The sequence below is a fragment of the Artibeus jamaicensis genome, unplaced genomic scaffold (assembly GCF_021234435.1).
Source record: "Artibeus jamaicensis isolate MK-2021 breed Jamaican fruit bat unplaced genomic scaffold, CSHL_Jam_final contig_1410, whole genome shotgun sequence".
Lineage (NCBI taxonomy): Eukaryota > Metazoa > Chordata > Mammalia > Chiroptera > Phyllostomidae > Artibeus > Artibeus jamaicensis.
In genome coordinates this window covers 1,618,352-1,639,162 of record NW_026521281.1, presented here as the reverse complement: position 1 = coordinate 1,639,162, position 20,811 = coordinate 1,618,352, and the positions used below count along the sequence as shown (strand labels likewise).

The window sequence follows — 20,811 nt, the reverse complement described above, 5'->3', positions numbered from 1 at the left end:
TACAGATCTTGCCTGTCTCAGTTGCTGGTTTTAATTTCCCCTTTCTGCAGTGGCTTGTTAATATTAGTTCTGACCTTTGGGGCAATGTGAACACATGGTTAGCCTGAAGAGAAAAGGCTCCGGGTGGCTCAGGAACTTCTTTGGCAACTACAACAGCTGATATTTCAACAAAGCACACACACACACCTCTTACCAAGGATACTTCCCCAGCCTTCCCAGGAAACCAACCAAAGGCTCCAGGCTCCCTCTTTGACGCCACCCACTGGACCCATTTGGGGATTCTAAATAGAAGAGGACTGACTGTGTTTTGGGATAAATAGCGATGGAAAGAAAAACCTTTAGGAGAGCAGGTAGGTGAAACAGAACAAATGAGTTACACAAATCCAAATCTGTCCTTTAGGCTGTCTGGAAAGTTTTTGGGTTTGGTTTTCATTTGTTTGTTTCTTTGTTTGTTTTTGCATAGGTGGTCACTTGAAGTGTGCATTAAGGCTGTGAGAAAGTTAGGGGAAAGATAATACCTATATCCAAATATCTATCTATCTACCTATCATCCTTCTGACCTGTCTTTGTGGGACACTAGCCCAATGGGTAGTTCCCTAGCGCTTTCAGAAGTCTCTCTAACTTGGTCTACTTCAGTTTTAAATAACCTGAGTGATAGAGATTTTATCTCTTTCCCCAGTGTATGAGGTAGGGCTGCTTTGCTGTGGCACTGGAACAAGCTTTTTAGCTTCTCTGGGTTTCAATAGCCTCCTCACTAAAATGGAAATTGGAGTCTTTAACCTATTCCCTTAGAGGACTTTGTAGAGGTGAAGAGGAATGGAAGGACAGGAACCGATGATCTTTGTAGATATTTCAAGACTTCTATGCTCTGCCTGTCATTAGTGATCCTGACTTTTCTGTAGCCTCAGCATGCAGTACCACCCACAACCCTCTAGTTGCTCTTCTCCCTAGTGACTATGGTCTGTGAAGCTACACCTAGACCTAGAATGCAGCAAGCTTGGATCCTAGGCATGGGGCTGACAGTAGTGGAGGGTGGTGGACCAAGGAAGTGGCTAAGGAAGAAATAGATCCTAGACTGCTGCCACAGAAGACCTGATAATTACATATAGGCACCTGACCTGTAAGCATGTGGTCAGTCTCCCCTCTCCAAATGCATTCACACCCACACAACCCAAGAATTACCAATAGGGAGACCCCATTGGTGATTTTGCTACCCATCAATCCTGTCTTGATACTGCTTTTAATGGGATTCTCTAACAAACCTCGTACTTTGGGAGGATGATCAGGATCTTTGAGGAAGTCACACCAAATGCTTTTCCTCCCCAGAGTTAACCCCATTTTAGAATTTGTGGCTCAGCTTTTGGTATTGAGTGAGTCTCTGGTACTGAGTGAACCCTTGTTCTTTAACCAGTTAATTGGACCTTTTCAGGGAAGATGTCCTTCTTTTATGTATTCTGGTCTGCCCCATTCAAGGCTGAGAAATTTTCTAGATGCCACCTTCTATCTTCAACCAAGTTAGTTCCCCTACCCAGGGTCCTGCATAGCTCTCTGTATAATATTTACCTTGTTAAATGGGGATTATTTTCCTAAAAGTTTATCTCATCTAGGGCAAAGAGGTGTTTTAAAGTATACAAACACTCATTAAGCAAGTGTCTCCTCTGTGCCAGAGCCTCAACTGGACACTGAAAAAAGAGATCACAGATAGCTGAGATCCAGTTCTCATTCTCAAGGATTTCACAGTCTAGTAGGGAAGTAGACCAGTGAAACACAGGTGGATACTTGCTGAAACAGATGGAAGGATATAGACAATATGAGAACCAAAGACAAAACATGTCCTGATAATACAGGGAAGCTTTTCAAGAGGAGGTGAACATTGAGCCAGATCTTGAAGAGTGAGTTGTATCTCGCTGAGAATGGAAGGGAAGAGAAGGCATTCCAGGCTAAGCAAAGGCCCAGAGGCAAAAATTAGTGCATGGCATGTTTTGGGCCCAGTGAGTCAGCCACCATAGTTTAAGCATGGGGCTCTAAAGAGATACATACTGGAGAGGTAGGTTGGGGCTTGACTGACAAGAGCCAGGCTCAGGCCTCTCCATAAAGCTTGTTTAGTTCTCCTACTTCTGGGACCAGAAATGTTAACAGTGGTAAAAATAAATCAATAAATAGCCAATTTCAGGCAGTTTTAAGATGAGTTTTCAAGACTGGATCCTAGGCTTATCATTTCAGCCTGCTAGCTCCCTATATCATATTTCCCAGTGCTAAAATTATCTTTCTGCCTCTTGGCAGGATCATAAGGACAAAACTGTAAACAGAAGAGGGTTCATGTGACTGGCTTGATTACCTTGGACAAGCCCCTCCCCCTCTCTAGACCTCAGTTTCCCTGTGAGGCTAGGGAGAATGTTTGTAAGGAGCAACTAGGATAATAAATATGTTGCTGCTTTGGAAAGCATACATTTAAAGAGTTATTAAGATTAAATTAGCAGAGTGATATTAATTAAGAGACTTATTAGGATTTAAGAGAGTTATATGTCTTTCAAAGTCTAGTTCTGAGAATAAACGTTCCAAGCTAAACTGAAAGACCACATTCTTTTTTTTAAATTTTATTTAATTATTTTTCAAGTACAGTTTTCTGTCTATTTCTCCCATCCCTGCCCATCCCACCCCGTGCTCCCCACCTCTCTCCCATTTCCACCCCCCTTAGTTCTTGTCCTTGTGTCCTTCATACTTGTTCCTCCAAATCCCTCCCCTTTTTTTTCCTTAAATTCCCTTCCCTCTCCCCTCTGGTCACTGTCCCCCCATTCTCTATTTCAGTGTCTTTTGTTTTTATTCTGCTTGCTTGTTTGTTTTGTTGTTTAGCTTCCTGTTAAAGGTGAGATCATATGGTATTTGTCTTTCAACACCTGGCCTATTTCACTCAGCATAATGCTTTCCAGTTCCATCCATGTTGTTGCAAAGGGTAGTAGCTCCTTCTTTCTCTCTCTGCTGCATAGAATTCCATTGTGTATATGTACCACCATTTTTTGATCCATTCATTTACTGACGGGCACTTAGGTTGCTTCCAGCTCTTGGCTATTGTAAATTGTGCTGCTATGAACATTGTGGCGCATAGGTTCTTTGAAATTGATTTTTTGGGGTTCTTAGGATATAATCCTAGCAGTGGAATTGCTGGGTCAAAAGGCAGGTCGATTTTTTATTTTTCTGAGAAAATTCCATACTGTTTTCCATAATGGTTGTACCAGTCTGCAATCCCACCAACAGTGAACTAAGGACCCCTTTTCCCCACAACCTCTCCAACATTTGTCGTTGGTTGCTTTGTTTATGATGGCCATCCTGACCGGTGAAAAGTGGTATCTCATTGTGGTTTTAATTTGCATCTCTCTGATGGCTAGCGATATTGAGCATCTTTTCATGTGTCTCTGGATTCTCTGTATCTCCTTCTTGGAGAAGTGTCTGTTCAAGTCCTTTGCCCATCTTTTAATTGGGTTATTTGTCTTCTTAGAGTGGAGTCATGTAAGTTCTTTGTATATTTTGGAGATTAAACCTTTGTCTCAGGTATCATTGGCAAATATGTTTTCCCATACAGTTGGTTGTCTTGCTAATTTAATACTCTTTTCTTTAGCCACACAGCTTTTTATTTTGATGAGATCCCATTTGTTTATTCTTTCCTTTATATTCCTTGCTCTAGGGGACATATCAGTAAATATGTTGCTGCGTGAAATATCTGAGATTTTCCTGCCTATGTTCTCCTCTAGGACTTTAATGATTTCACGGCTTATATTTAAGTCTTTTATCCACCTTGAATTTATTTTGGTGTATGGTGTAAGTTGGTGCTCAAGTTTCATTTTTTTGCATGTAGCTGTGCAGTTCTCCCAACACCATTTGTTAAAGAGGCTATCTTTACTCCATTTTATGTTACCGCCCCCTTTGTTGAATATTAATTGACTGTAGAGAGTTGGGTTGATTTCTGGGCTCTCCGTTCAGATCCATTGCTCTATGTGCCTGTTTTTATGCCAGTATCAGGCTGTTTTGATTACAGTGGCCTTGTAACACAGTTTGGTATCAGGTATTGTGATCCCTCCTACTTTGTTCTTCTTTCTCAAAAGTGCAGCTGCTATTCGGGCTCGTTTATGGTTCCATATAAATTTTTGAAGTGTTTGTTCTATGTCTGTGAAATATGCCATTGGTACTTTAATAGGTATTGCATTGAATCTGTAAATTGCTTTGAGTAGTATGGACATTTTGATGATGTTAATTCTGGAAGACCACATTCTTAAATCAAGCTAGATTGATTAATTAACCAAAGAAAAGCCCTGGACTGGGAGAAATTCAGTGCTCAGTGTTCTAGTCCTGACGAGGTGACTTATTTGCTATAGAACTTTAGGAAAATACTTCCCCTCTCTAGGCCTCCATTTCCTTACCTGAGAGGGTTGGATGAACAATTTCTAGGAGGCTTCAAAAACCCAAAAAAGTAAAAGTGAATTCATCTTTCTAGTTGATTGGGAGTAGTTCTTTATTTATTATAAATGTTAATCCTTTGTCATAATGTTGTAAATTTCCTTTACCAAGTGTTTCCTGTATGCTCAGCATTACCTTTGCCAAAGAGATGTTTGACCATTTACTTCACAAAGGGGATCACAGTGTTAGGTGATATATATATTGAGTATTTCCCAGGTTGCTTTTCATGTATTAACATGTCGAATCTTCAACAATCATAAACAGGTAGGTACTCTTACCAGATTTTAAAAACTGAAGTACTGAGAAGTTTGCCTTCTGCCCTGGGTCTCAAAACAAGGGTCACAAGTCAGATTCCATTTGGGTAGTATGGGTGCAAGAGCCCATTGCTCTTAATCACTGTGATCCACTGCTTCAGGATATCCATTTACATGGGCAGGCTGTGAAATGTATTGAAAGTTTGGTATGATTTATACACAACAACTGGAAGGAATCTAACCCTTGCGTAGACTAGGACACTGAGGATGTACTTTAAGGGACTTCTTAAAAGGCAAAGTGTATCTAAGAGCATTGGAGGGTAGGAACAGGAGATATCTACCCCCAAGAGATTGCCCCTGTGTAACCCAACTCAGTGGAATAAAGTTGATCTTTCTGGTAGCCAATCAACAGAGGTTCACCAGGGGGTGGGGAGGTTGCAAAATAATGAAGTAAGAGAACACTTGGGCATCTTCCAGGTAAGTTGTACTTTTAGATGAGGTCCACACATAAAAGCTTCAATACAACCAGGGGAAGAAAGAGGGTAAAGTAGAGATCTCAGGGTGGATGTCCTACTTTGAGTCCATTGCTTCCTGCTCCCCATACTCAGCTTGCTGCAGCTTCCTTTCTAAACCTCCATTCCTATGGCTTGGCATGAGGAACTTTAGCCAGGTTCTGAATAAGGTCCCACCTGATAGCTGCTGGCAGTCATGTGGGCAGTGCTTGCCATCTCTCCCCCAGCAATGGCTGCACTCATTCCTCTTCCTAGAGGTGTCAGGTTTACTCTGATTTATTTAGCCTCGGCTGAAGAGAACATAAGATGATTGAATAGTGTCCATCTCTCCAAGAGTGCCTCAGGCAGCGCATTTTAAGAGGAGAGGGCGTCCATTAGGAAAGGCAGAAGAATTCAGGGAAAGACAAGTGTTACAATGCCGTTTTGTAGGGGAAGATGGTCTGGTAAGGCAGTGGATCTTCCACTTCCAGTTTGGGCCTTTGACTGCTAAATCAAAATATTTCATTCTTCATTAGGGGCTATGTATGTTTGTACTTGGGAACCTTGCATTTCTGATGTGTATCTCAGTTTCCAGATGGAAACTTGACATTCTACTAGGGCCTGTATTTTATTTCAAAGCTGTGAAAGCTACTGAGACCTACTTCCAACACCTTTGCCTCCCCACCCTACACAGGGTGTAAGCACATGATCTTTGGTCTTTTATTTGCATACTCTAATAGTCCTGTCTTCATTGGAGGGAAGTGGCTCGGCTGTCTTGCTGGCTACCCTCCTTTGCTGGAAGGAACTTATCTCCTATGTACACAGCTCTTAGAGTTCAGAGGCCTCTGCTGACCTCTGCCCAACCTCTCCCTCTCTGCACTCAAGCCCTCACTGGTACATAGAAGAGCAAAAGCAGGCAAGGACTAGGAAAAAGGAAAGGAGGCTGGAGACAGGCTGCCAGAGGGTTCAGAAGCCAGCTCATCTCCCTGTCCCAACTCTGTCCACCTGCTGCTGTGGCCACAGCAACAGAAGAGGCAGTTAGCAAGACGAGAAGTCCCAGTCCATAAGGCCCGGTATCTTATAGACAGTGGTGTTATTAGCTCTGACACCTAAGATGTCTCAAGATATGGAAGAACTCACCCAAACCAGGTTGCAGAAGATCTGGATTCCACACAGCGGCGGCAGCAGTGGGCTGCAACGGAGGAGGGGCTGTAAGTGGGGTTTGCTTCCATAGGCTTCAAGGTGGTGGTGGTAAAGTGGGTATAGAAAAAGAGCAAAGGCGTGCCCCCCATCCACTCCTGCCCCAACCTGAACATTGGAATAGATGAGCAGCTAGATAAAGTAGCTGTAAGATAACAAGAGGCTAATGTCAGAAAAGGTAGAGAAAGAATGAGAGAAAGACAAAAAGAGAGAGATAAAGACAGAAGAAATGAGGATTGGGTCAAGATCATTTAATCAGAGGAATTTTTGCCTAGGAACTTTTATTCCTCCTTTCCAGCTTATTTAGAATGCTTCTTGTTTGAAATTTGACATTTCTAGTTTGGAACTGTTCAGTGCTTAGCCTAGAATGTTCCATTTTGGTGATCTCAGTGAAATGTTTGGAAATTGGTCCTGTCTGATAGTGCATGGATATGATAAGGTGATGGTTCCTAGAACCGTTTCTTGGGGACAGATGCTGGGTACACAATAGTACCATGTCATTGGTCAGTATTGCTCCTCCCCTTTCTCAAGACTCTTCTAATAAATCTATACCTGACTTGGTTGGGAAAGGCTGGGTGTCCTATCTCCTGCATTGTGTTCTTGGCACATATGGACACTTGCTGCTCTCCCTAGAGAGAGAGAAGACACTCAGTCTTCTTAGGGACAGCCTGTTTGTGTAATGTTCACTTTGAATATTCAAGAAAAAGAAGGGGCAAAGGAGAAGCAAATGAAACTTGTAAAAATATTTTTTGAAAACTGCAGTATACCATTTCCCATAGATAATGGGGGACAGTTGTGAACCAAGGTACTTACTTCCAGCACAAGGATTATGGCCTGAGAAGCCATAAGGTGGGCAGAGATAAAACAGCTGTGGAAGGCTGGACTGAGACAACTCAAGGACAAGCTGACCAAGCCTCCACTATGCTAATGCTACAGAAGGTCCAGGGTCATGTCTAGTCAGAGCAGGGGGAGAGGTAGTTGCTTAGAGGATCCAGGAAGATGTGGGATGTTAAATACAGTATGTAGTATATAGGGTGTAGATGGAGGAAGAAGAGAAAGAGAGGGAAAAACCTCATGTTCTCCTTTCTCCTCCTCTCCACCGGCAGTTTTACTCACTCATTTGGAGATCTAGGAACCTGGATGAGACAGAATTACATCTTACTCTCATCCTCCCGGACACTCTCGATCCTTTCTAAGGGACTGTTGGGTTGAGCTGGCATGCAGGCAAGCCTCTATGAATACCTGTGTTCTCCAGAGTTAGGGTCCTTATATTTCTGGGAACCTTTTTCAGGTTGGAGAAATAATATACATCAATCACCTAATGCAGTCTCTGTCACATAAAGGATGCAAAATAAATATGTGCTCACTTTAGTTCTGAGCCTCTCTTTCCTCAACTGTAAAACAAGATTAATACCTAGATTAATACCCTCCCATATTGTTGGTATTGTTGATTCAGTGATTCAGATGCTCTGGATTTAGACTGCCTAGGTTTGAGTCCCAGCTCCTGCCTCTGTGACCTTGGACAAGTCTCTTAACTTCTTTGTGCTTCCATTTGCTCATCTGAAAAAGAAGTTAGTAACAGTGTTGTTGTGAAGATTAGATAGCTAAAGTATATAAAACCCTTAGAAGAGTGCCCAGCTTATAGTAAGCACCTAATAAATGTTATTATTTAAATAAGAAGGTGGGTGTGTGGTCTTTTTCCCATCATATCCCCAGCTTCAAGCCCAGAGCATGGCATATAGAGATGCTCAGTAAAAACAGTGACTCTGTTACTTTCACTCTGCCACTCACAATAGCGAAGCATGGGGCTTTGTGTGCGCAAGGCTAAGGCATTGATTGAATTATGTCAGACCACAAATGCAATAAACTTGCCACATCCTGCCTGAACAATGTCCACCTAACTTTTTTTTTTCACCATTGAGTTTCACCATTGAGTAAATTTGCTGTAGATTTTTGTAGATACCATTTAACAGGGTAAAGAAGTTCAGTTTATCTTTCAAAAAAAAAGAAATTCAGTTTCTTCTTAATTTGCCAATAGGATTATTTTGAAATGAGTAGATTCATTTATTTATTAATGACTTTCTGTACCCACTGAGATGACGTGTTGGTTTTATACTTTAATCTGTTAAGGTGAATCACATTAGAGTTTTTCTATTGTGTTGAACTATCTTGCAGTCCCATGAAAAATAAAAACTGCTTGGATTTAGTTCATTAATTTTTTCAGAAATTTGGGATTTGTTCATAAATAAAATTGGTCTGTAATTTTTTTCATTCTCTATTTCTCTATTCAATTTTGGTGTCATAAAATGAAGTGGGAACTATTTCCTTTCATTCTGTGTTATGACAGAGGTGGTCCAAGGAGCTATTTGTTCTTTAAATATTTGGCACAATTTTGAGGCCTGGTGTCTTCATAAGAAGTATTCGAACTGATATAATATTTTAAATAATTATTGAATCACTCCAGTTTGCTATTTCTACTTGTCAGTTTCGTTAAGTTATGCTTTTCTAGAATTAATTCTATTTCACACCACTTTTCAAATTTGTTTGCTTAAAGTCCCTCTCTATATTTTTTAAAAATTTCTGTTGTATTTGCAGTTATTTCCAATTTTGTTCTAATATTATTTATTTGTGCCTTTTCTTTTTTCTTCCTGATCAATCTTTCCAGAAGTTTGCTACTCTTATAAGTTTTTTAAAAATACTTGAGTTTTGGCTTTTTGATTCTTTCTGTATATCTTTGTTTTCTATTGAACTTTTTCCCTTATCACTATCCTACTTCTTTTGTTTTCTTTTGATTTATTCTACTGTTCTTTTTTAACCTCTGGAATTGGATGCTCAGTTCATTAATTTTCAGACTTTCTTTTATTAAATATAAGTATCTGATGCTATAATTGGCCTGCTAAACAGAACTGTTATTCCACAGGTGCACAATTGTATGGTCATATGAATTGTAAAATATTTCCAGAAAATTAAGTAAGTGAGCATGGCTCCAGGTTTCTTAGCTTCCCTGCCACTTAGTCAGTTGTCCCAATCATCTCAGTGCCTTTTCCAGGATGGCTGGGCCTTACTGCTTATCATCTTGCAACTAAAGGGTTAATTTCTAGCATAGCAGGAGGCCTCCTGTAATCTCTGCCAGACCTTGTGCAAGGCAAGCTTCTGTTTTAACAGATCAGTGCCCTTTCTATTTCCAGTCTGATTTCATTCTCTTCACAGAACAAATTTTGTACGATTTTAATTCTTTGAAATCTACTGACATTTGCCTTACGATCCAACTGTTAGACTCTAACATATGAAAGTTTTTGGTGAATGTTCCATGAGCACTTGAAAATAATGTACATTTTAGAGTTCAGTTCACTGTAGTATATACTTAAGTTGTATTTGTTTATCTAGTACAAAGGCTCCATATATATTTTTCTGTGGCTATGGCTGCTTATTGATATGCAAGTTTGATTAATGTTTTCTTGTGACTATGTAATTTTGAAGCTTTGTAAATAATTACACATAAGTTTAGAGTTGTTATACCTTCCTGGCAACTTGAAGATTTTATTGATGTATAAGGAGCTTATTTATTTCTGGTTTAATATCATTGGTATTTGGCCCTGCAGCAGTTTATTTCCAATATTAATAAGCATACATTATTTCTATTTAGCTTAATATTTGCCTGATATATCTTTTCCTATACATGTTTAATTTTTTAAATAGAAATATAATTTACATACCTTAAAGTACCATTTTAAAATGTACAACTTATCCCTGACTGGTGTGGCTCAGTGGATTGAGTGCAGACCTGCAAACCAAAGGGTCGCTGGTTTGATTCCCAGTCCAGGGCACATGCCTGTGTTGCGGGCCAGGTCTGCTGTGGGGGGCATGCGAGCAGCAACCATACATTAATGTTTCTCTTCCTGTCTTTCTCCTTCCCTTCCCCTCTCTTTAAAAATACATAAATAAAATTTTTAAGAAAGTACAACTTAGTGGTTATTAGTATATATTTTAATATAAACTATATTTTATTATTTATGCTATTACAATTGTACCACTTTCCCCCCTTTACCCCCCTCAACCAAGCACTCCCCACTCCCTTGCTCCTGAGATATCCTTCATGACTTTCACCCACTACACATGGGTATGGGACCAACCCGTTCTGCATCTCCACCCTTCTTACTAGTCTCAATGTAGTTTCTTCCTGAATTCTGTAAGTTGTAGAACTTCCATTCAGCTGGATTACTGGTGGTTCTGAATGATGGTTGTTCTATAATTTAGTCATAATTTTGATGTAGTTGTGCAAAGAGGCAAGCCATGTTTACCTACCCTGCCATCTTAGCTTTCTTGGGTGTGAGTATGTTCACATGGTTGTATAGCATCACCACAAATTCCAGGACATTTCATCACCCCCAGAAGAAACCACATACCTTTCAGAATTATTGCAGATTCTCCTTCCCCCCCAGCCCCTGGCAACCACTAGTTTACTTATTGTTTCTGTAGATTTGCCTAGTCTGGACATTTCATATAAATGGAATCAACCCTTTTGTACTTGGCTTCTTTCATTGGGCATAATATTTTTAATGTTTAACCATGTTGTAACATGTATAAGTACTTCATTCTTCTTTTTTTTAATTTTTAAAAAAGATTTTATTTATTTATCTTTAGAGAGGAAGGGAAGGAGAGAAAGAGAGAAACATCAATGTATGGTTGCTTCTCGTGAGTCCCCTGCTGGGAACTGGCCTGCAACCCAGGCATGTTCTCTTGACTGGGAATTGAACCGTGATCGTGTGGTTCACAGGCCCACACTCAATCCACTGAGCTACAACAGCCAGGGCTTGTTTTTTTTTTAATTTTTATTTTATTGATTATGCCATTACAGTTGTTCTATTCCCCCCTTCATTCCCCTCCACCCTGCACACCCCTACCCCCACCATTCCCCCCTTTAGTTTATGACCAAGTGTCTCAAGTTCTTTAGATTCTATATTTCCCATACTATTCTTGCCCTTCCCCTATCTATTTTCTACCTACCATCTATGCTACTTATTCTCTGTACCTTCTCCCCCCTTCTCCTCCTCCCACTTCCCTGTTGCTAACCCTCTATGTGATCTTCATTTCTATGTTTCTGCTCCTGATCTAGCTGTCCTTTTAGTTTGCTTTTGTTTTAGATGTGGTTGTTAATAACTGTGAGTTTGCTGTCCTTTCACTATTCATCTTTTTCATCTTCTTTTTCTTAGATAAGTCCCTTTAACATTTCATATAATAAGGGCTTGGTGATGATAAACTCCTTGAATTTGGTCTTATCTGAGAAGCACTTTATCTGCCCTTCCATTCTAAATGAAAGTTTTGCTGGATAGAGCAATCTTGGTTGTAGGTCTTTGGATTTCATGACTTGGAATACCTCTTTCCAGCCCCTTCTTGCCTATAAGGTCTCTTTTGAGAAATCAGCTGACAGTCTGATGGGAACTCCTTTGTAGGTGACTGTCCCCTTATCTCTTGCTGCTTCTAGGATTCTCTCCTTCATTTAAATCTTGGCTAATGTAATGATGATGTGCCTTGGTGTGTTTCTACTTGGGTGCAATTTCTTTGGGACTCTCTGAGTTTCCTGGATTTCCTGGAAGTCTATTTCCTTTGCCAGATTGGGGAAATTCTCCTTTATTATTTGTTTAAATAAGTTTTCCACTGGTGGCTGTTCCTTTCCCCCTTCTGGTACCCCTCTAATTCAGATGTTGGAGCGTTTAAAGATGTCTTGGAGGTTCCTAAGTCTCTCCTCATTTTTTTGAATTCTTGTTTCTTCATATTTTCCTATTTGGTCCTTGTTTCCTTGCTTCTGGTTCACTCCCTTGATTTGAGTCCCAGTTTCCTTTTCATCACTATTGGTTTCCTGTGCACTGCCATTTATTTCAATTAGTTTAGCCTTCATATGTTCCTCTAATTTGTGACTAAAATGAACCAGTTCTGTGAGCATCCTGATCACCGGTGTTTTGAACTGTACATCTGAAAGTTTTGCTATTTCTTCGTCACTTGGATTTATGGGCTCTGGGGCTTTGAGATCTTCTTGAGCCATTTTTGGTCTGTTCGCGTCCATTAAGTAGGAGGAGGGGAGCCTTAGGGGCAGGGCAGGGCCTCCAGGGCGGGGTCACTGGGTTGTGACGCTGTATGTGGGAGAGGGGTCAGAGTGGAGAAATGGCAGCCCTCTCTGCTTCCTCCCACCGCTGGAGCCTGCTCAGTCCCATCTCACTGCCCACTCCCTTGCCAGTCTATCTGCGCAGGAATGTGCCACCACAGTCAACCCGCCACCCTGCCGGTTTCTCACTGGGTCCACCCGTTGCAACCCCACACCTGGGATCTGCGTGCCTGAGTCCGTCTGACCGAGTTTTCCTGTGCAGCCCTGCTCTGCCAGCTGCTGGCTTCGCCCCTCTTACCGGTCAGGCTGAAGAATTTGTTGTTATCAGACTTCCGAAAAGTTCGATTTTCTGTGTTCTGGCTGTGTTTTCTGTTGCTAGTATTTTGTTGTCTCTAAACTTGGTTGTGTGAGAAAGCACAATGTCTCCATCTATGCCTCCATCTTGGCGGAAGTGACTTGTCCACTTTTTGTTATAGCTATCTTGAGTGTATATAAAATTTCTCATTGTGATTCTAATTTGAATTTCATTAATTACTAATGATATTGACAATTTTTGTGTATTTATTGGCCATTTCTATATCTTCAGAGAAATGTCTATTCAAATTCTTTGCCCATTAAAAAAATTAAGTTGTCTTTTTATTTGTGTTGATTTGTAAGACTTCATTATATATTCTGGAAACTATATTCTTATCAGATCTATAAATTGCAAATATTTACTACCATTCTCTTGGTTATCTTTTTATGTTCTTAACAGTATCTTTTGAAGCACAAAAGTTTTTCATTTTGATGAAGTGCAATTTACATATAGTTTTCTTTGTTGCTTTTGCTTTGAGTGTCATGTCCCAGAAGACATCTAATCCAAAATCACAAAGATTTATGTATATTTTTAGCTCTACATTTAGGTCTTTGACCCATATGGTATGAGTTAGAGGTCTAGTTTCATTCTCTACATGTGGATAGCCAGTTGTCCCAGCACCATTGGTTGAAGATTAAATAACTGAATTGTTTTGGACCTTTTATGTAAATTAATCAACCATTAATTTGAGTTTATTTCAGGGCTCTCTGTTGTATTCCATTGGTTTATATGTCTATCTTTATGCCAGCGCCACACTGTATTATTATTGTTTTTCAAATCATTTTCTAAATTGGGAAGTTTTAGTCCTCCAATTTTATTCTTCTTTTTCATGATGATCTTGGCTCTTCTAGGCCCCTTAAATTTTCATATGAATTTTAGAATCAACTTGTCAATTGCTGCAAAGAAGTCACATGGGATTTTGGTAAGGATTTTCTTAAATCTGTAGATCAACAAGTATCAAAATCTTAACAATTAAGTCTTAAGTCCATGAACATGGGACACTGTTCCATTTATTTAGGTCCTTTCCCACCCCCCTCACCTGAGGATATGTTTCTATTGATTTTAGAGAAAAAGGGAGAGAGAGAGAAAGAAACATTGATGTGTGAGAGAAACATACATTGGTTGCCTCCTGTATGAACCCACAACTTAGATACCAGTACCAATGTGCCCTGATTAGAAATCAAACCCACAACCATTTGGCTGATGCTCCAACTGAGCCACTTGGCCAGGGCCTCTTTTATTTATCTTCCATTATGGATCAGTTATTTTTTAACTTTACTTTTATTGTTGACACTATTTGCTCACCTCCTCCCAATTCCCAGCACCCCTTCCCTCTGTCCATCATGTTTTGTAGCTTTTCAACATCATTAAAATCATGTTAGTCATAATAGAATTTTTTTGTGAATTCCTTGGGATTTTCTGTGTATATGATCATGTCATCTACATATAGAAGTAGTTTCATTTCTTCCTTTCTGCATGTGTTTTATTTCTTTTTCTTACCTTATTTCCTTAAGTAGAACCTCTAGTACAATGTTGGAAAGATGAGGTGAGAACAAGCATTCTTCTTTTATTCCTGATTTTAGGGGATTACATTCAATCTTTCACCATTAAGTGCCATATTAACCATGGGTTTTTCATATATGTCCTTTATTAGATTGAGAAACTTCTGCCTGGCTGGTGTAGCTCAGTGGATTGAGTGCGGGCCTACGAATCAAAGGATTGTGGTTCGATTCCCAGTCAGGGCACATGCCTGGGTTGCAGGCCAGTTCCCAGCAGGGAACTCAGAAGAGGCAACCATACATTGATATTTCTCTCCTTCTCTCCTTCCCTTTCCCTATAAAGATAAATAGATTGAGAAACTTCTGAAGTGTATTACATTACATGGTTTTCAGAGATCTAACCATTCTTGCATTCCTATAATAAAGCTAACTTGGCAACAGTGTATAATCTTTTTTATACTTTGCTGGATTCAATTTCTAGTATACTGTTAAGGATTTTTGCATCTATATTCATAACATATTGCTCTGTAATTTTCTTTCCCTCTGATATCTTTATCTGTATTTGGTATCACAGAAATACAGGCCTCAAGGAATTATGTGGAAAATATTTCCCTCCTCTTTTATTTTTCAAAAGAGTTTTTGAAGAATTGTGTTACCATATTTTTTAGACTATAAGATGTACTCCCCCCAAATTTGGTAGGAAAATGGGGGTGCATCTTGTAGTCCGAATGTAGCGTACCTGGCTTGCTGTGGGGTGGGGGAGCAGTGGCCTATGTTATTTATGTTATTAAACACTTTACTAAATTTTTGCTTCAAAAACTTTTTTTTCCTATTTTCCTCCTCTAAAACCTAGATGTGTCTTATGATCCGGTGCATCCTACAGTCTGAAAATTTTGGTAATTATTTAAATGTTTGGTGGACTTCATCAATGTATTCATCTAATCCTGGACTTTTCTTTGTGCCAAGCTTTTTGGGGTTTTTGTTGTTATTGTTGTTGTTATTATTCAATCGGTCTCTACTTGTTACAGAGCATTTCAGTTTTCTTCTTGAGTTCATTTTGAAAGTTTGTGTTATTCTAATAATTTGTCCATTTCATCTAAGTCATCTACTGCATTAACATATAGTTGCTAATAATAAATACCTCCATATAATTCTTTTTATTTCTGTTGTCTCAAGTGATTCCCTTATTTCTGTAAGATCAGTAGCAATATTTCCTCTTTCATTTCTAAATTAATTAATTTGAGTTTTCCCTTTTTTTTCGTGGTCAATTTAACTGAATTTTGTTGAGTTTGCTAATCTTTTTACATGTGACCTTAGCCAAAAGGCTGAGAAGTGATAGCAAATCTTTTTAATAAACCAACTTTTGGTTTTATTCATTTTTTCTAATGCTTTTCTATTCTCTAGTTATTATATCCTTCCTTCTGGTTCATATATTTGTGACTATATGAACCAGAGTTCACTCTGATATTAATTTTTACTTTCACTCCATTGTGATTGGAGATCATACTTTATACGATTTCAATTCTTTTAAATTCATTGAAGCTTGTTTTTATAACTTAGAATATAATCTATCCTGGAAAATACTCAATATGCACTTAAGAATAATGTGTATTCTGCTGTTTTGGGTTGGAGCAATTTATAGATATCTATTAGGATTATTTTTTGGTTAGTGTTTTTAAGTCTCTATTTCTCTGTTGGTCTGTGTAGACGTTCTATTCATTATTAAAAGTGGAGTATTGAAATTCCAACAACTGTCATTGAATTGTCTATTTATTCCTGAATTGTATCAGTTTTTGCTCCACATATCTGGGGACTCTGTTCATAGGCATATATATTTGCAATTACTATATGTATTGATGGATCAATTCTTTTGCCATTATAAAAGGTGCCTACTTCTTTCTAGCAATATTTTTATCATCTAATTCATGTGATATTAGTATAGCACTCCAACTTTCTTCTAGTTGCTGTTTGCATGGTGTATTTTTTAAGTTTTTTTAGCTTTCAGCCTATTGTATCTTTGAATCCAAATTTTAACTTCCACAGAAAGCATACAGTTACATCTCGTTTGGGTCTTTTAAAAATCCAATGAGATTCTTTCACTTTTTGATTGGATTGCTTAATCTATTTACATTTATTGTTGTAATTGATGTCATTGAATTTTTAAATTTTTTAAATTACACTTGATATTTAATATATGTTTCAGGTGTACAGCATAATGGTTAGACATTTATATAACTTACTAAGCAATACCCCCAATAAGTTCTGCACATACCTGGCACCATATATAGTTATTACAGTATTATAGGCTATATTCCGTAAGCTGTACTTCACATTCCCATGACTATTTTGTAATTGCCAAATTGTACTTCTTAATCCCTTCACCTTTTTCACCTAGTCCCCAAATCCCCTCCCATCTGGTAACTGTAAGTTTCTTCTCTGTATCTATGAGTGTGTTTCTGTTTAGTTTATTTGTTTTTTTAGATTCCACATATAAATGAAATAATTAATGTGGTATTTATATTTCCCTATCTGATATACTTCACTTAGCATAATGCCCTCTAGGTCCATCCCTGTTGTCTCAAGTGATTTTATTATTTTATATGGCCAAGTTTATATATATATATATATATATATATATATATATATATATATATATATCACATCTTCTGCATTTGCTTTTTGATTAGAGCATTAGAGCATTCAATTCACTCACATTTAAAATAATTATTGATAGTTATGTAGTTATTGCCATTTTATTAATTGTTTCTAATTGTTTTTGTAGGTCACCTATGACCTCCACCAAACACTGAAAACTACTGACCTGTTCCATTTCCTATAATTTTGTATTTCTCAGAATGTCATATAAGTGGAATTATATCATATATCAGTTCTTAGATCTGGCTTCTTTCTCTTAGCATAATGCATTTGGTATTATCCTAGTTGTGTGAATCAATGGTTCACTTAATTGCTGGATAGCATTCTATTTTATTAAAGGATATCTTATATGTTTCTAGTATTTAGAAATTTTAATAAGACTATAAACATTGTCATATATATTTTTGTATAAGTTTAATTTTTCAATATATATCTTTTCCTTAATTTTTCCTATATATCTTTCATTCCTATTGGAAGTGCTAGGTTATATAATAATCATTTGTTAAATTTTATGAGTAACTGCCCAACTGGTTTTCAAATGCCTGAACCATTTTATATTCCCACTAGGAATGAATGAGAGTTCCTTTTGTTCCACATCCTTGCCAGCATTTGATATTGTCATATATAGATATATAATATACATAATAAAATTTAGCTGTTCTAATAGTTATCTCATTCTGTACTCATTCCAGTTTCAATTTGAATTTTACTAATGACTGATAATATTGAACATATTTTAATATGATACTTTACCATCTGTATAGGGTTGGTGAAATATTTTTTCAGATATTTTGCCAGTTTTTAAAATTACATTTTCTCTTTTTTAAAGTTTTTTAAATTTAATTATTGTTCAAGTACAGTTTTCTGTCTTTTACTCCCATCCCATCCCACCCCCCCAGTGCTCCCCACCTCCCTCCCACTTCCACCCCCCCTTAGTTGTTGTCCATGTGTCCTTTATACTAGTTCCTGTAAATCCTTTTCTTTTACTGTTCAATTTTAAGTGTTCTTTACATATTCTGGATACAAAAGATTAGTAATTTGCAAATATGTTCTCCTAATCTGATGCATTTATTTTCATTCTCTTAACAGTGTCCTTCACAGGTCAGTATTTTAAATTTTTGTTGTTTAATTTATTAATTTCTTCATGGATGGTGCTTTTTGTAATGTATCTAGCAACTCATTGCCAAACCCAGTATCATGCAAATTTTCTTCTATGTTTACTTTTAGAAGTTTTATTGATTTATATTTTATATTTAGGCCAATGGTCCATTTTGAGTTACATTTTGCATAAGATAAAAGATATATGATTATGTTCATTTGTTTCATATGGACTTCCAATTGTTCTAGCGCCATCTGTTGAAAAGACTCTATTTTCTCCAGTGAATTGCCTTTGTCCAAAATCTGTTGACTACATTTGAGTGGGTCTATTTGGGGGCTCTCTGTTCTATTCCACTGATCAATTCGTTTATGCTTTTGCCAATACCACATTATCTTGAGAAAACTAGTCCCCCCTTATCTGCAGGGGATACATTCTAAGAATTCCAGTGGGTACCTGAAACTGCAAATAATACTGATCCCTATATATACTATGTTTTTCCCTATACATACATGCCTATGATAAAGTTCAATTTATAAATTAGGCACAGTAAGAGAATAGCAACAGTAATTATTAATAAAATAGAACAATTATACAGTATACTGTAATGAAAGTCATATGAATGTGGCCTCTCAATCTCAGGATATCTTATTGTACTGTACTCACCCTTCTTTTCCTTATGATGATGTGAGATGATACAGTGCCTCTGTGGTGAGGTAAAATGAGGTGAATGACATAGGCATTGTGACAGAGGTAATCTTCAAGATAATTTCATATTCGTAGTATTTAGCAATTTGATTATTTTGTGTCTGAATGGATTTTATGGTTTTATCCTATTTAGTATTTACTCAGATTCTTGAATCTCTGAGTTTGTTTTTTTCATCAACTTTGGAAGTTTTCAGTCATAATTTCTCAAATAATTTTTTAGGCCCTTCTCTTTCTCCTCTCCATCTGGAACACCAATAGCATGAATATTAGCCTTTTTTTTTTGCACAGGCCCCCAAATTGCTGTTCTTTTATTTTTTACATTTTATTTCTCTGTTGTTCATATTAGATGACTTCTAATACTGGATCTTTGAGTTTTCTGACTCCTTTCTCTATCATTTCTTTTTTAATTGTTGTACAATTACAGTTGTCCACATTTCCCTCCACCACCACTCTCCCCTGCCCTACCTACCTCCACCTCCCACATTCAATCCTCCTCCCTCCCCCATTGTCTTTCTTCATGAGTCATTTATACATGTTCCTTGATTTGAGCCTTCCCTTTCTTTGCTCCATTATCCACCTCCCCCCTCTTCTCTGGTCACTGTCAGTTTGCTCTTTATTTCCATGTCTCTGGTTCTATTTTCCTCTCTTGTTTGTTGTTGACTAGGTTCCACTTACAGGTGAGATCATACGTTATTTGTCTTTTACTGCCTGGCTTATTTCACTTAGCATAATGCTCTCCAGTTTCATCCATGCTGTCAAGAAGGATAGGAGCTCCTTCTTCCTTTCTGCTGTGTAGTATTCCATTGTGTGAATGTATCACAGTTTTTTGATCCACTCATTTACTGATGGGCACTTAGGTTGCTTCCAGCACTTGGCTATTATAAATTGTGCTGCTATGAACATTGGGGCGCATAGATTCTCTTGGATTGGTGTTTCAGGATTCCTAGGGTATAACCCCAGCAGTGGAAATGCTATGTCAAAAGGCAGTCCCATTTATCATTTTTTGAGAAAATTCCATACTGTTTTCCATAGTGGCAGCACCAGTCTGCATTCCCACCAACAGTGTACTAGGTCTCTTTTTTCTCCACAATCTCATCAGCATTTGTTAGTTGATTTGTTTATGGTGGCCATTCTCACCAATGTGAAGTAGTATCTCATTGTGGTTTTAGTTTCCATCACTCTGATGGTTAGCGATGCCAAGCATCTTTTCATATGTCTTTGGACCCTCTATATGTCCTCCTTGGAGAAGTGTCTGTTCAGGTCCTTTGCATTTTTAAATTAGATTGTTTGTCTTCTGTCACTGAAGCCATTCAGTGAGGGGGTTTTTGTTATTGTACATTTCAGTTTTATCTGCCTTCAATATTTTATTTTTGCCTGATTTTCTGCAGTTTGAATTTTACATGCCAATGTGTTCTTTTTAAATTTTTATTTATCCTTCTTGGTGTTCTGTGAGATTCTTAGTTCTCTGGTTTGATATCAATCACTAATTTGGGAAGATTTTGGCAATTATTTTTTCAAATATTTCTTCTTTCCTATTCTCCTTCTGAAAGTCTAATTATACATGTATTACACTGTTTAATAGTGTTCCAAAGTTTTTAGCTTTCTCATTTTGTTTTATTTTTTTTACTCTTTTTTAATCTCCGCATTTCAGTCTGTATAATTTCTATTGATCTATCTTCAAGTTCAGTGATTCCACAGCAGTGTCAAGTCTGCTGGTGAGCACATGAAAGGCATTCTTCAGATCTGATACTGTTACTATTTTTCTATTGTATTTACATTTAATTATTTCTTATACTTTCCATCCCCCAGCTGAAATTACCTTTAGCATCTTGCATGCTGTCTACTTTTTCAATAAAGTTTTTAACATAGTAGTCATAGATATTTTAAATTCCTTGCGTCATAATTCCAGTATGCATGTTTTAACTAATTCTGGTCATGATGATTTGTCTATTCAGACTTTAGTTTCTTCTTGCCTCAATTCTTTCCTTTTTGCTTCTC

At 37.8% G+C, this 20,811-nt stretch overlaps 1 protein-coding gene across 3 annotated transcripts in view; it reads left to right on the top strand.

Moving 5' to 3' along the window:
- The first annotated feature begins 269 nt into the window (after window positions 1-269).
- Window positions 270-20,811, top strand: part of PFKFB1 (6-phosphofructo-2-kinase/fructose-2,6-biphosphatase 1) — a 52,186-nt gene continuing 31,644 nt past the window's right edge. The window contains exon 1 of one of the 3 annotated variants that reach the window (XM_053667593.1): window positions 270-350. In XM_053667593.1, coding sequence (XP_053523568.1) covers window positions 323-350 — 28 coding nt within the window. In that variant the 5' untranslated portion in view covers window positions 270-322. Of the gene's footprint in view, window positions 351-3,969; window positions 4,061-5,952; window positions 6,409-20,811 lie in introns of those variants that run through there. The other 2 variants (XM_053667598.1, XM_037153668.2) reach the window with 2 other exon arrangements.